Raw genomic sequence first — 15,979 nt, 5'->3', positions numbered from 1 at the left:
TAATGTTATTTACAGCATTTTGCATTACCTAGTACGAGTTAAAAAAATACTTAAGGTGAAGGTCTAATGTTTTCAAGCCATGCCTATTCCAGTCACTTCTAAAAATGTTCACTCTAACTTAGGTCAACAGGACTCTTTACGATGCAGTTTAAAGTTTCCTTCTCTGCTCCTGTAGTATCACTCTGTATTGCAATATTGGTACTTCGCATTTATGCAATAAGCATACTTCAAATAAAAGGTTAGCAGAAACTGAAGAAAGCCTTTTAGTGGCAATGAAAAATGTTTAGAGGCTTTCTATAGCCAAAATAGAGTTTTGTGTTTCTTGTTTTGTCTACTTTTTAAAACCTATTTATCAAATTGAAGCTTCAGTTTAAGCTTAATAAACTGAACTGAGTAGAATATGTTCAACTTGTAGAAAGGTTGTTTTCTTTTGAGATTTCTTGTTACATCTTTTGTGCTTCCCTTTGACTTAATTTGCAAACACCACACTGACCCAAAAGTCTTCTTCCCTCAGGAACCAGTGCCAAACCAAAGAGTGGTCTTAGATTTACCCACTAATACTTAAGTATGGTGCACTCAAAAACAGATCAGATCTTTTTGTATCCAGTCTCTTGAAACTAATTCAGATTGAATATTTTTGCTTTACTAAAAACTTGACGTGTTTTGCAACAAGAACTAGTTTTAGCTCCTGAAGCCACGCAAAAACAAAGTTTGACAGTTTTATAGTTGTACGGTTACTTATGATTATCTATTCATTTTCTAATTTGCTGACATTGTAAAGATTTTATTTATTTTGAAAGATGTCTTCTTTTTTTCCCCTTACTTTTAGTTTCTTACTTGTAGAAATGTCATGAGATGTTCAGTGTACACTTCATGCTGAGTGATTACTCCACCTCTTTCCTTAAAAAGCAGTGTTGCTTAGCGTAAAAAAAACTGAGCATCTTAGGGATGAAATAAGTATACTGGAAAAATTTTGCTCAGAAGAGATGCACAAATGCTGCAAGAGAAGCTTCCCCTAGTGTCCACTTTTAGTGTTGCCAAAGTTCAGTGTTTTTCTGTCAATCTTCAGCAACTGTGTGGGCCAGAAGGGAGAAGTACTCCAGGTTTTCCTTATACAGGTAAAATATGTTGGCCTGAAGCTGCAGTCAGCTTCTCTAGTGTTAGCTTCTCTAGTAGCTGACTCCTTCTGCCAACTGTGTTTTTTTTTTTTTTTAAATTATCGCTAGCTAACTATACCCAGATTGTTATAGCATGGTATTTTGAAATCCTCTTACACTATATTAGGAACTGATTCTGGAGTGGAAAGACTGTTTATCTAAGCCCCCCGTAAGGTTCTTGTCTGGTTTATGTTGGCAATTTTTTTTATATAACCTGTCATAGGTTTCTTTATACAACCTGTGACAAACAAGACCTGCTAAGCCTGGTGCCACCCACTTAAGCAAAATGTTTATAATCTCTAAAACAGTGAAGACGTAAGAACTTATTTTTAATTTGTACCTAAATAAGCTATGTTGGTACTGTCGGTTTTCTTAGCCACAGAAAATGTCCCAGACTTAAACATACATTTCTTTTTGTATATTAAAAGGTTTGGAATATATTTTATTTCAATACAAATAGGTTTAAGCACTGTGCAAGCACTTCATACTGCCAGTGTTGCCAAAATCAAAAAGCACAATGATCATAGAAAAAATAGAATAATGTGTTGGGAAAACTATTGTGCAAAAGGAAGATGATGACTTGGAAAGCAAGTGCACAGCCGGTGTTGATTAAAAACCAAACATCCTTTTGATTTTTATTAAAAAGTGAAATTAACAATATGGTCTTTTTTCAGTGGCACCTCACAAATTAATGCCCTTCTCAATATTCAGTATGACAATATTTACTCGCATTGCAACATGAAAACCATTTTTATAATTTCTGACCATTTCTATTCATGTTTTCAGTGCTATTTTGTCTTTGGTGATCGACCTTTCAAGTCAGAAGGCTTCCTTGCTGTCACCTTAATCTTTAGCTTCCTTCACAGGTTCACTATAACATTCAAGGTGGTGCTGTGGCTGAGCCACTGTAAAACGTTAATATCTTTCGAAGTCTGCTGAGGGTATAAATCATGCACTTTTGGCAATATGTTTCAAATATTTTGCTAAGATCTCTAAATGTGAAGGCAACCTTTGTCAAACGATGGCAATAAAATTTTATTCCATGTTTATACAAAGTCACGCGCATGCACATTTACATATATGCGGCTAGTGAATTATGCTTCATATCCTGTGATTTGTGGCCTGCACCTGTTCATTTCTGCCATTAGGCGTGGAAAATTGATGTCCTCATTGAGCTGAAGCTTCCATTCATTTTTTACTGAGCCAACACCACATGCATCACATTCACAACTACAGGAGCCTCGTGTGTGGAGGCAGAACAACACAGGCTGCTGCTGGTTTTGGATTATAAAACAGGTCAACTAGATGTTGTCTAGCTCACTGTGTGGCACAGATTGAAGGAGAAATACCGGAAATTGTTTTTGCCCACATTTTTTGTTGCTTTTTATTATGAAGGGCTATATCTGGTTGCTCAATATTTTTTTCCCCCCCAAAGTTAAAATAGCATCAAACAGTATCTCACAAAATGAGCACACCCCATTATATTTATGTAAATAAGTCATTAATTCTTTTTTTTGGGGACAACACTTTAGATACGACACTTTTATGCAATTTAAAATAGTCTGTACAGAATGTTTAATAATGTAAGTTTCTAATCCCTTTAAAATAATTAAGCATATATTCATTAATGTCGTAACCACTGGCAACTAAATGAAACTATTATTAAATTAAAATGTCCAAATTGTCACCAATTACCGGTAGCTATTTTCTCTCATAATATGCAATTCAGTAGTGTTACAAGGTCTCTGGTGTGAATGGGGAGCAGGTGTGTTGTTGGTATCGGTCACGCAACCTTATACTGTTCACTGGAAGTTCAACACAAGAACTCTGAGGATATGAAAAAAGAATAAAGATGGCCCAGGCTACAAAAAGACTGCCAACAGTGTGAAACTGATCTGCAGCACAGTGGCCAAGACTAAAAGAGTTTTAAGTTTTAGACACATTCCTTCTCCAACACACCTGAATCAAATTAGTGTCTCGCTAAAAGGCCTCTATCAATCTGAATGACTTCTGGGGAGGGAATTCAGCTACTTGATATAAGTACAGTCATTCAAGTATGTTGGAGAATGGATGCATCTAAAAGCAGAATGGTAGCTCTCGTGGACAGGACTTGGGCACCTCTAGTGTAATTTATGAAAAAGGTTCAGTATGTCTTTCAGTTTTATACAAGATTCTCAATCTGTGTTAAATCAGTGCAGGTATGAATAAAGTTCCCATACAGTCCTTCTCTATTCCTGTGTGCAGCTGTCAGATCTAGCTGATCTGTTCCAGGATACTGATTCCTAAAGGATTCCTCACATCAGGATTCATACACTTAACCCTCCTGTTTGGGACAACTGGAGCAGTAAATGAAGTCAGTGATAGTAATTCCCACTGACAAGTCCATTACACATGGAACCCAATTCAAGAGTTGGATATTCCAATCAGGACAAGACATCCAGATTAAAAAATAGCATTGAATATGTTTTATTCTCTCCTGTAATCGTAAAATTAATGTTTGCGATCTCTAAACTACTATAAGATTTAGGAATGTATGTATGTTTCTAATGCACATTTCTGTGTCTAGATTATACTCCTGACTTTTAAACATTAAAGCATCAGTATGAAACTTTTATTAAAAATGTTGTGCATATTTTTAAGACTGTCACTATGTTCTGATAATATGAGATAATCTGTGAAAAGATCAATCTCCCCCAGTTCCTCCCTGTCTGAAGAAATGCACCGTTTCCAATCAAAAACAACCAATAAGAGCCAAGAAGATGGTCATAACGCTGAGGATCATCCTTGTGTACTCACTGCTCAGTTTTCTAATGGCAGCACAACGACTTATTGTTTCAGGAAAATTGTTTATCCACTGACATCGGTGGCCGTGCTAACTAGCCTGAGCATTCACAAAAAGCTCTGCCCTCCTGAATAAGCTGCAGGGTAACAGAGAGCAGGGGGAGGAAGGATGAGCAGCGTCACATGGAGGATGATTGGCAGTGCTAAGACCCTCCTCCTGGCTCCTCCTTTTTTCACAAATAAACTGTCTTTTGCCATAATGTCACCACATACTAACAGGTTAAACAAATATGCAACAAAATGTTTTAGATAAAAGTTGCATACTGCAGCTTTTAATATTTTAAACGGGCATATAGCGCTGCCACATTTAACCCTTTCATGCATAGTGGTCACTACAATGGACAGCTTTCAAAAAGTCATTTTCTTGTGCTTCCTGTGGATTTTTATATTATAAATGCACACAGACCACTGAAGTGGACACTAATGCATCATAAAATATACCATCAACTGCTGGCCATCAGCTGCAAATCCAAGAAATTATTTTTGTTAGATACAATATGGCCGACAGACAAAAAAGCATGAGAACAGACCCGGTCCCTCCTTCTACTGTAGACGACTCTTGCAAGTAAAAAAAATATTGTGACATCAAATAACCCCTAAGGAACAATACTCCTTATGTATTTTTCAAATAACAACTTTGTATTTGGACAAAATTACAATTGATCACATAAAAATAAAAAATAAAAATAAAAAATTATTTTTACAAAAAAATTTTCCTACCTTTTTTTATGCCTTAAGAAAAAATTTTTTTAAAATGGGAAAAAAAATTCTGACACAAAGGATCATAATTCATGCATGAAAGGGTTAATATCTTAGCAAGCCGGATATCTCAAGTTGACAATCGATGGCAATTAATCTCCCCTTTTGATACCCTTTGCCCATAGCTCAGTGTAATCTGCAGAGTTCTCTTGTGTTTATGCACGTCACCAATTCACAGTGGACAAGAGCGATTCTCTAGCCGACATGAACCTTGTGTGTACAGATAATGCACCAGCATTGTTCATGGGAGATTAGTGTTTGGTTCAATGAGACACAACAAGCACGGAGCTGATGATCTCCAGCTATTGATTGTCAGCTTTGGGAAATCAGCCAGGGGTTGCAGAAATTGTGTGCAAACAGTATACAACATTCAGTCCAAGGTGATAGTAAGCTGGTATGAAGAGAAACATATTGCTTGAATCTAATAATAAACCCATCTGTCTTTGAAGACGTAGAACATATAATTGTATTGTAATGCTGTTCATGTGATAAATATGAATAGCATGTTTAACACATGCTGCGCATGTGTCAAATGTAGCTCGACTAGAGCAAAAGACTGATTGAGTAGAATGATTCTGTTTATGTATTCTAAAGAAATTGGAGTGCAAAAGAAGCTGTTTGTCTTGCAGCATGCTAGCACTCTGCCTGGGAGCTTCCAGCACTAAACCAAACAGCTACTTAAATTTTTTTGAATGAGATTACATTGGATTTGATCACCTCTAATTTAAAATTGGAAATAATGTCTGTTCAAACCTGAACTGGATAATGCTCTGTTAGACCGAGATTTATATTTAAATTTCTGTGTAACAGAAATCACAAGAAGAGAACATTGTCAAATATTTTTTGACATTAGGCTTGTCCAATCTTTAGAATTGGACAAGCATGAAAACTGCTGTATTTAGACTAGTCACTAATGGACTGACTTATTGTAAATTGATTAGTATTTCAGTTTACAATAAAATAATAATAAACCTGTGATAAGTGAAACATTTATTGTACCGTATTTGAAAGAAAACAAAACCAGGTATTTGTTTTTCATACAAAATGCCTTTAAAAAATGTGAATATATTTTTTTCCAGTTTTTTTCTATTGTCCTGCTTAGTTAAATAATCCAGCTTTTCAGAAGTTTATTGCAACAAGCCACATCTCACCTTCTACGTGCCACTATATATGTTATTTACTCCATTATTTTACTTTGACAAATTGGTTGTTAAGCAGATTGGCTGTGTTAGAATGCCCAGCTGAGCCGAGAGATTGTTAAAGCAATCAATCTCCTCCTCCTCCTCATTTCTGCCTCTTTTAGCAGAAGGAGCGATTGCAGGCAGCATTCATGGCCCCAGGGAAGGAAAATGTGTTTCGTTGAACTACTGCTAGCCTGTCGGTGTGGAATATCAGACTCCCAGTGTGTTTTTCACCGAAATGGACCTTGTAACTGAGTGTGTCAGGTCCTATCCCCAGAGAGCTGACAACCTCCTTACCTTGACACTGTGATGGAGCGGAGGGAGGCCATGATAAATCTGCTATATAACTTCTCCGGAGCCTGGCCCAGGTGCAGGTCACACCAAGAAGAGCTCATTAGCCAGACCTGCTTACTGGCCTCGAAGAAGCAGGCAGAATGAAAGAGACTGTCTGTATGAAGGACTGTGAGGATACAGCACTTCTAATTTACCCAAATCCTCGACTAATCCAACAAGTCCCAGATCCATAATCCTCTCTGTTCTCACAATGAGAAGCAGGCTACATTGAAATTCTACAAAAAAAAAGTTGCTTTTTGATGAAAGAGTATTTATAACCTATTATACTAAACTCAAGGGAGCAACGCCTGCTTAAATAAGGCAGTTATTACCTTAAAGGCTGCTGGCAGTGCTAAATGAATGCTTGGGTTGCTAATGAAGGCAAATTGCCAAGGTCAAACTATATGCTGCTGCAATTTAATGCAACCTCCCACACTCAAGGTTCCAATGCAGTCTGGAAAAGTATGGGAATTTCCTTCTTTCTGTCTGTTGAAAAGTAAGACATGTAAGTGCAACAAGCTCTACAGTGCTGTACATGTATGTTTATTTTTCCTTTTCGCATTGTTTTTATAGAAATTGACATTGAGCGCTGTGTTCGCGAATCCATCAACCTCTTCTGTTGGACTCCAAAGAGCGCTACCTACCGACAGTATGCTCAGCCAATGAAAGCTGGTGGTGAAGGCATCTTTGGGAAAACAGCAATATATTTCTCATCCGACTACCAAGACATGCCCAAGACGGACCTGGTTAGTCTCACACATAATTATCTATATATTTACATTAAAAGAATAAGGTGGGAGCAATTTATAATTGCTTTTTGCTTTAAAATTTTCTGAACTAATTAAGTGAGAGAGTAGAGGCTGGTTAAATCATATAATAGAGACTGGTTTAATATAAATGTGGTGTAAAATGATAAAATCATACAAAACTAAATTAAAATTGACTTTGCATGCTTTTATTAAAATCAAATACTTCACAATGCATAATAAACTCAATTGTAAAATACTATTGATTGATTTTTGGATCTGGTTTTTAGCTTACCAGGGATAATTGATCTGTTTTGTAGTGTAGTTGTGTGAAGTAATTAGTAAGTCAGTCTCATAATGAACATTATAAGGGCATGATTTCATCTTGGAAACTCACCATCAAGCTAAGATAAAGATCTTCATTACATGGCTGTCAATATAGAATATTTTTTACTTCACAAAAATATTATGAGGTAAAAATTTAAAACAAACAAATAAAAAAAAGATTCATAAGAGTTGAAGTTTATGCTGTCATGTAAATGTTCTTTCCTCCACACTATTATGTTGGATGGTCTTTGGTTGTTGGATTATCCATCTGTTATCACTTTGACCCTTTCCCATACACGCGGGTCTGGAGCTCGTCTCTAAATAATTTCTGCCTCCCAAATCGACACTGGATTTTGATAATTCAAGGTTACTGACACCTGTCCAGTGCAGAAAGCTTTCTATCTGGCTTATTAAAACCGCAACATTTCCATTAAAAATGCAGAAGTGAAATTTTGTAATGTCTTGAAACCATAGTTATTTTTATTTTTTATTATTTCAAAACCACAACCTACCTTGAGACTGGTAGCTGGACCATGTATTATAAATGCAATTACATTGAATAAACAAGTGATGACCATGATATCAACACTGAGAGTAATGCTACACTAACGGTATTAAAAGTTAAAATGTGGAAGTGCAAGGGTTTTTGATTTGAAATATGATTACCTTCTTATTTCCATTCTATTGAAAACTATTAGTATCATACTGCAAATTTATTCTTCATTTCTCCTCCAGTGCCATCCATTCAGACCTGGGCATTAGAGATGTAATAGGTGCTGACAGTTTTATAATAAGCTCATTAAAAGTGTATTATCTCCATCTGAGCTACTTGTCTCTCTTACAGCTGGAGACTTTTATATCTAACTGAAATCTGTTACATTTGAGTCTCTGAACAGATAATTCCCAAAATGTAGATGAAGCTCAATGCTGTGTAAATTATTATGTACTTCTCACTCTAACAGAGCTTTAACCGCAGGTGTTATTTTAACACGTTTTATTTTCCAAGAGTTATCTTCACAAATATTTTTTTTGTTGAGCTTTAAAAATAATTTACAAGCCCCTTGTAAATTAATTATCAGACAAATTACAATTTGTCTGATAATTAAATGAAAATATATCTTAAACACAAATAGTGATATATGTAGTACTTTTCAATGTAAAGACATATATATGTACAGTCCCCTCCAAAAATATTGGAACATCAAGGCAAATTCCTTTGTTTTGTTGTGAAGACATTTGGGTTTAACATCAAAAGATGAGCAGAACAGTTCAGATTGCCAGCTTTTATTTCCTGATATTTACATGTAGATGTGTTAACTCAGGACACACCTAAGAACTTGACTGGTCTACACAGAGTCCTGACCTCAACCCAACAGAAGACATTTGGGATATTCCTGTACAATTTATTCCAAATGTATTACTTTGCACTGTATTTATATCACAAAGAACTGCCTAGCCTGCAATAAATGTGAGCTAGGTAGTTTAGTACCATGCACACTGACACTGACACTCGTGGTATATTTGATGACACTTATTGTTTAATGCAGCATAAAAATATTTTAGAAGAAAAAGAGGTGGTATGGTGGTTTAACATTTTCAAATCCAAAACACCAGACGTCAGTTGAAAGTAACTTTATTAATACAACCTTGTTTAGATGGAAATAACAAATATAATTCTTTTATTTCAGCAACTAGCTAGACTGCTCATCATCGGGAGTCCTTGTTTGCTGTGCAACCAAAGCACAAAGACACTGTTCTATTATGAATTTATTTATTCATCACAAGTTACAACATTCACCAATATTATCACATATTTTCCTAATATTGGCAGCCCTAATTTGGGATAAATTAAAGGAGAGGCTGAAAGCCAGGCTTTCCTGTCCAGCCTCAATATCAGACATCACCAATGTTCTACTGGAAAAAAGGCAAAAAATTTTCATAAACATTCCCAAACCTTGGAGAAAACCTTCCCAGAAGAGTAAAAGCTGTGATAGCTGCAAAGGGTGGTTAGAGATCATATTGAACGGTTTGGATTAAAAGTGGAATAATACTTGAGTTCACGTTTGTGTGAAGGCAGACAAGCAAATACATTTTGGCAAGATAGATTGTATTCATACACACAAAAGAATAAACGGATCATTTACTGGGCTCCCAGATGATTGCTGTGCTCTCTCCTTCAGACGAGGCTTATTTTTATGATCTTCAGTATTGATCCATTGTTGCATTTGTGTGCTTCTCACCTCTCTTCTTAAAACATCCAGTCAACAGTGTATTGTGTTAAGCTAACAGTCTCAGAGGCCTGAGTAAAAACACACATGACTTAGAAAAACAGAGAGCACAAGATTTGATGCGTTCTTCAGGCCCCTGAAATAGGAGAGAGGTGATGTTATCCTCAAGGCAAGAAATGATCCTAAGAACGCTTAAAATCAAATTGAACACACATATAAATAGACATGTGATAAAAACAATTTCAAAAGCTAAAAATGCTTCCATAATGATCAGGGTATTAAATTAAATTAAATTCAAATTCAAATGTATGGTATTTATCTCAAGATCTATACTTCTATAAATACTTCATCACAGTACTAACAAATAATGAAGAAAAACACATACCATAATTTTTTTTTTTAAATTATTTTTAATTAAGCATTTCTGCTTTAGGTAAAATAATCTGTTAAATATTGCAGTTATGGGAATATAATTGCGAATAATCATAAATAGTTATTTTAATTTTGACAACCTGTACACAGACCTAAAGAAAAATAAACATCCTCCAATCTTAGTTGTAAGCTTCATGTTCCTATTGCACAGATTATTATGTAATAATGAAGACATTTGTTGTGAATCAGTGTTTTATGAATAAACTTAATAGAACTGAACTGCGGCTTTCGTAAAAGCTTGGGTTGCTGTCGTACTATGAAATATGTGGTCGAATAGATGAATCACATGCAATGAATGATTGTGTCACACTCTTCTCTATAATATCAGGAAGCGCTGCTCTCAGGTTTTCCTCTGAGAAAATATTCATCTCAAACTGTCTAGACTACTTAGACAGGGAACAAGCTCTCCTTCTCAGATGGAGCCAAACTAATTTCTTCACTTTTGTCCTAACGTACTCTAACTGAACTGGACATGAATATGAAAAAACAACACACAAAAACCCCTATATACAGATGGATTTATGGGGTGGGGTCCTCACCCCATAACTATCCTCCTCCAGTGCAATTTGGTCTAATATTGCAGGGTTTTTTCTGACTTCAAGAATGTTTTAGGAATTGAAGAATACCTGTAGCGTCACACGTTTATTCAAAACCTTGTTTCATCTGAATTTTAAAGCATTATTACATATAGTTAAATTATGTGTTCAGAATTAGCTTTATTGCCAAGCTGTTCAGACAAACAAGGAATTTGACTCTGGTTCCGATCCGCCTCGTTTCTGTCTGCTGACCCGTCATTGTTCTGGATCAGACCAACGACTGGGATGTCAAAAGCAAAATTCAGGATTTTTGCAGACTGAACTGTTGAGGTGCATCATTTGTGTTCTTTATAAAATTGGAAATATGTTTTATTAAAAAAAAAGTTGAATGTTACTCTAAGGACTTCTGTGTGGCCAGATACGTTAAACCAAAGAAAAATGGAAATTTTATTTTATTTTAAAGCCTCCCTCTGTTTTATAGTTAACTTCTGTCTGGATGTTGATAGTTAAGAATATTTGTTCTCAGCACTTCCTTGGATTCTGACCACAGTTTTAAAGGAACATGTTTCCCCATATTGTGTGACCAGAGTATGGGCAACTGATATGTGCTTTTGTTTTTATAATTACAAAAGCACATATCAGTTGTGCTGATTCTGTTATTTCTGTTTAGAGTCATCACTGTCTCGTCAGTGAAATGCCAAAGTTCCTGTAAGCCATCCTTGACTCTCACCCTGCTTACTTTGACATTTAAATAACCATGCAGGGCTTCATCAGACCAGAACCCTGACAAGCTGTGCATTTTCCCCGTTTCTGTTCATTAATGGAGGAGGTTGTACCACAGATATGTCTCTGTATATGTGTGTATTTAAAGACAGAGGTTTCTCAAAACTCAACGTTCCTAACTACATTTTTGACAGCTACCATGTTACTCATGCATCAGCTTGTTTTCTTCCAATACAATCCTGGTCAGAAGATCCACTCATTAATCACAGGTTGATTTAGCATTTATTCAAACTGTTTTTTTTTTTACAGCGTGGCAAGAGACCACGCTGTAATTATACAGCACAGAACTTTAACAAATTTTAAGGTTTTAAAACCTTCTGTATTTATACAATGTGACGGTTGTATAAATGCCATCACATTTTGTGGGAATACACATAAAGGAAAACTGCTATTCTGGGATATTAATTTATTGCATTTAATTCCATCCACTTTACGTAAGTAAGCATAGCCATCCAGTATTGAACTTGTTCTTACGTTATCAGTTTACCTTCTACAAGACTTAAAGGAAAACAAATCTAGTGCAAATTTGCCTGATATAGCTTTACTAGCTCAGCCTTCCCTGCTAATAAAGGTAAGGTCAGACAGTTAGTTGTTTTAATCACTTCAGTAACCATTTGAAAGCCCTTAATGTGTATAAAATTAGACCCAGGACGTCATGACTGTGTTCATTCCTGTTGTTTTCTATTTTGCCTTGTTGAAAACTTCTGCAATCCTTCTATCACAGCCTACAGAATTTGATCTTGGACTACTTGACATTTATGGCACAGAATAAATAAATGTGATTTATCTTTCCTATACAAAGGACAAGGGAAGATATATTTCTTTTCAAAACAGAAATTGAAAGTTGCAGAGCTGTTGTTTGGAAACATAAATTGTAAATATTGCTGTTCAAATATTTTTCTTTTAAATCCACATCCGAATTTTTAGAAAATGTCGAGAGATGGATTTGATTATTCAGAAAATATGCTTGAAAAGAAGTTAAATAAACCAGAAACGATTTTAACCAGCTGGAGATGCAGTTGGCTGTAATCTGATGTAACCCTCCTTGCTCTTGTGTCAAAAATAGTTTTTATAATACAACGAAAACGTTGTGATTTTTTTTTCTTTACTGTTACTCAGGAAACAGATGTATTGTTTATACATGATACCTTTTAGGAAGGAATGATTTTCAGCCCATTTGGGTGGTACAACACTTGGCCACCACTGCAGAGAAGAGCTCTGGGTCCTGCAGCCATGCCTCTGGCTGCCTGCTACATTGAATCTGTTTGGCAGCTCATGAGCAAACCCACCACAGGATTATGTTCTGGCCACGGCTGCTGCTCATCTGTCAGTATTACAGAGGGGAATTATTTAACCCTTTCAGTCCTGATGCATCATTTATATGGTTCTTCCTTTCAGACTGATGGCAGATTTTTACCACATTTACAGCATTGTAACATTTGGAGAAGCACTTTTTTTTTTCTTCAAATGATCAACTCAAGGGTGTTATAAATGTAATTTCTTTGTAATGTTTATTCATGTTGGAGAATGAGAGTGGTTTTATGTGTGGCTATTGTTAAAAAAAATCTTAAGTCTGAAAGGATAAACATGGGAGTCATTAAGATGTAATTGTCTGTTTATTGGTTATTTAATGACAATAATCAAGCTGGCAGGTTTCACGTCATCTCTAAATGATTAGCTTTTCATCATAACAGCGTTCAGAAATTCCATCCTGCTTCATCTCTTTTCCTGTGACCTCCTCTCTTGCAGTCCCGAGAGCCCCTGGCGCTGTGTGACCTGAAAGCTGAGGTGTCTCCCCGAATCTCGGCTGAGGATCTAATTGACCTCTGTGAACTCTCTCTCGCCGGACCAACCAAAAGGAATAGAAGTGGCAAGCCAAAAATTGTTGCTGTCGACATCCGCAATGTGGAAGAGTATCCTTACCATTAAATATCATTCCTGACTGGTCTTGTTTCTCAGCTGTTTATCAGCTTAACAATGCTGAAACTACTACATAAATTCCTACATAAAAGTGGATGCTGATACAGTGGTAGGTTTTACTATATTGAAAAGCGTGACCCAGTGAAGGTTGTGGAGATACAAGGACAAACAGTCTGGCAACAACAGCTCTGAGCCCCTCACTTCTTGCTACATCATTAAGCATCTCTTCACAGAAACAGCCAGTTAAATCTGTCATCTGAAACCGAAGCCTCCAACACAGTCACCCTATGATGATTTGTGGTGATGTGGGATCATTGCTACTTACCATTAGCGTTGGCTATTGGGATTCTGGTTTGAGAATAATGTTTCTATTTTTTGCGGGATAACTGCTGTTACCAATCCAATCTGATCTGATAATGTATTTCTCAACAGTTTACATGTTCAGACACTGAAGCAAATTATTTAATGACTCTCTTTCTGCTTTTATGTTTTCAACAAGACATTTTTCTCAGCCATCTAACAAAAATATGTTGTCCAACTTCATCCTCACTATTTTCTGAAGGTTGAGTGTTTACTTGTGTGATGAACTACATAGTTACAATGGTTACCTCTGTTAATGTTACCTTATATCTCTTTTTCTGATAACCTGTCTGAAACCTCTTACCTAAAACCAGAGACTGGCTCACTGAAACATTTGTTCAAACAAATATGACTTAAAACCTATTATTTAGATAAAAAATGCATACAAATGTTCTTTTTTTGTGTTATGTATGTAACTTTTTGATATGCTTAGGTTTCTTGGTAGAGTTACAAACGCACAAAGATCATAGACTAAATTGGCTCTGTGTCTGGGAAGGGGAAGTGGAAAGAAATTTAGGAGGGATGAGCTTTTTTAGTTTCTCGTCCAAATTCTGTAACATGCAGTAAGCCCAGCACAAAGCTGCCCAACCAAATACTGCAGTCTGGGAGAGGGGATAGCATAAAGTAGGAAGATTAACCAGGGGACTCAAGCATTGTTTTGGCTTTTGAATGCTCTATCTTTCCTCTTTCATGCAGTGTTGGTGTCTGCATTCCCTTTAACAGAACTGATTATCCTTTTCATTCTTTTCTAAAGAAGGCATTTTTCATGCTGCTAAAGAACATTTGCAGCTCACAACATTCAAAGACTTGTATTGTGGGAAAGATAAACAAAGTTCACCACAGTTGTAGGCTTTGCTTCAGAGGGATTAGCACACCTGCCAAACATTGCACTCCTTAACCCTACTGTCTCCAGCTTTGGTAGAGGACATGTTTCAGGAAGCATCAACATTCCCTTTAACAGCGTCTTCGGGGCTGATGGTGAACTTGTGCAGTGTCCTGCTTCAGGAGCCCTGCAGAACTACAGAGGCCGTGTAATTGTGATCGTCAGCCATGCTGTAAAGAGTGCTGCTTTGGTGAGCAAGCTGAGCCACAGATACATCAGTATGCCACACACTACATTAAAAACGTTATGTATTAGTAGTAAGGCGTGGTTATTAAAATTCACTTTCTTTAAAAGATGTATTTTAACAGACTTCTATAGAAATATTCTATCAATGCACCTATGAGAACATGAATAAAGCAGTGTTGTTAGTACATGAAGTGTACAATTTTATACAGTTTTACTCAATATTAAAAATGCATAATTTACTTATATGGTAATATTAGTGCCATCCTGCTCTTTGCTCCCAAGTGGATGATAATTAGATCAGTACAGTAAAAATATTGCAATTAAATAGTTAGTATATAGGATGGAAAACAATAAGTCCATGGAAATTAATAACCAAAACTTTGAATAACCACAAATGGACATTAAAATATAGCTGGACTAGAAAAATCCAAAAGGCAGATAAAATATTTTATGTGCAGAGAAGCTATTTTTCTTTTACTTCGATCGAAATGTGCCTCAATAATTACAACAAAAACATATTACATCAAGGTGATTTGTGATTATAAACTCTGTTTTACATTTCAATAAAGACGTTACTCCTCTAGTAGAAAATTACGATTGCTGTTGTTTGAATTTCAGAAATGACCTTGCATATATTTTTCTTCTTCCCAGTTTGCTGCACATCTGGTCAAGGTGAATTTTTCTCGTGTTTGTATTCTGGATGGAGGGATCAGCAAGCTGAAGCCCACAGGACTCCTCACTGTCCCCTCACCTCAGATCTGAACTCATAATCCACCTTCAGATTAAAGTAACCATGAGGACTGAAAATTGTTTGTGGATAAAATGGGGAAAAAAAATCTGTTAGTGAACAGATGTCATCATGTCATAGTGTTACAAAATATCAGTTTGATTAAAATTTTAACTAGATTGTTGATGATCCTTCTTCATTTGTTGTTTTGTGGTCAGAAAGTGCTTCTTTGTGCATGACTCGGAAAATTGACCTGTAGTCAGTATGTATGTTTGTGATTCAATAATAAATTGATGTATTTTTTTTTTAATAAATGTATCTCTTTATGTCCTTCATATGTTTGTTGTTGAATCTAATGATATAGACCAGGTCTTCAACTCAGGTTTTGCATACTACCCCTGACAAAGGTGAGAAACCATTCCTGGTTAATACTTGCTAGCCTTTTTTTATTTATATATTTCATGAAGAGCATTTGTTTTTAACTGGGACTTCAATTTTCTCTAGTTTACATCTTCAAGTAGAGAGGGAATGTTCACAATCATAAAAAGATCCCTGTCTGCCCAGAAATAAACCGCCCACT

General features: G+C 36.0%; 1 protein-coding gene across 3 annotated transcripts in view; it reads left to right on the top strand.

The window, feature by feature from the left end:
- tbck (TBC1 domain containing kinase) overlaps positions 1–15,734 on the top strand; it is a 32,958-nt gene extending 17,224 nt beyond the window's left edge. For all 3 annotated transcript variants that reach the window (XM_032563852.1, XM_032563853.1, XM_032563854.1), the window contains 4 exons: positions 6,845–7,017; positions 13,073–13,236; positions 14,517–14,676; positions 15,324–15,734. In XM_032563852.1, the coding sequence (XP_032419743.1) occupies positions 6,845–7,017; positions 13,073–13,236; positions 14,517–14,676; positions 15,324–15,434 (608 nt within the window). In that variant the 3' untranslated portion in view covers positions 15,435–15,734. The remainder of the gene's footprint in view (positions 1–6,844; positions 7,018–13,072; positions 13,237–14,516; positions 14,677–15,323) is intronic.
- Positions 15,735–15,979: the final 245 nt, after the last annotated feature.

Source organism: Xiphophorus hellerii, chromosome 5, assembly GCF_003331165.1.
Source record: "Xiphophorus hellerii strain 12219 chromosome 5, Xiphophorus_hellerii-4.1, whole genome shotgun sequence".
Lineage (NCBI taxonomy): Eukaryota > Metazoa > Chordata > Actinopteri > Cyprinodontiformes > Poeciliidae > Xiphophorus > Xiphophorus hellerii.
Note: the sequence above shows the minus strand (reverse complement) of the source record. Positions and strands in the feature narration are given on the sequence as shown.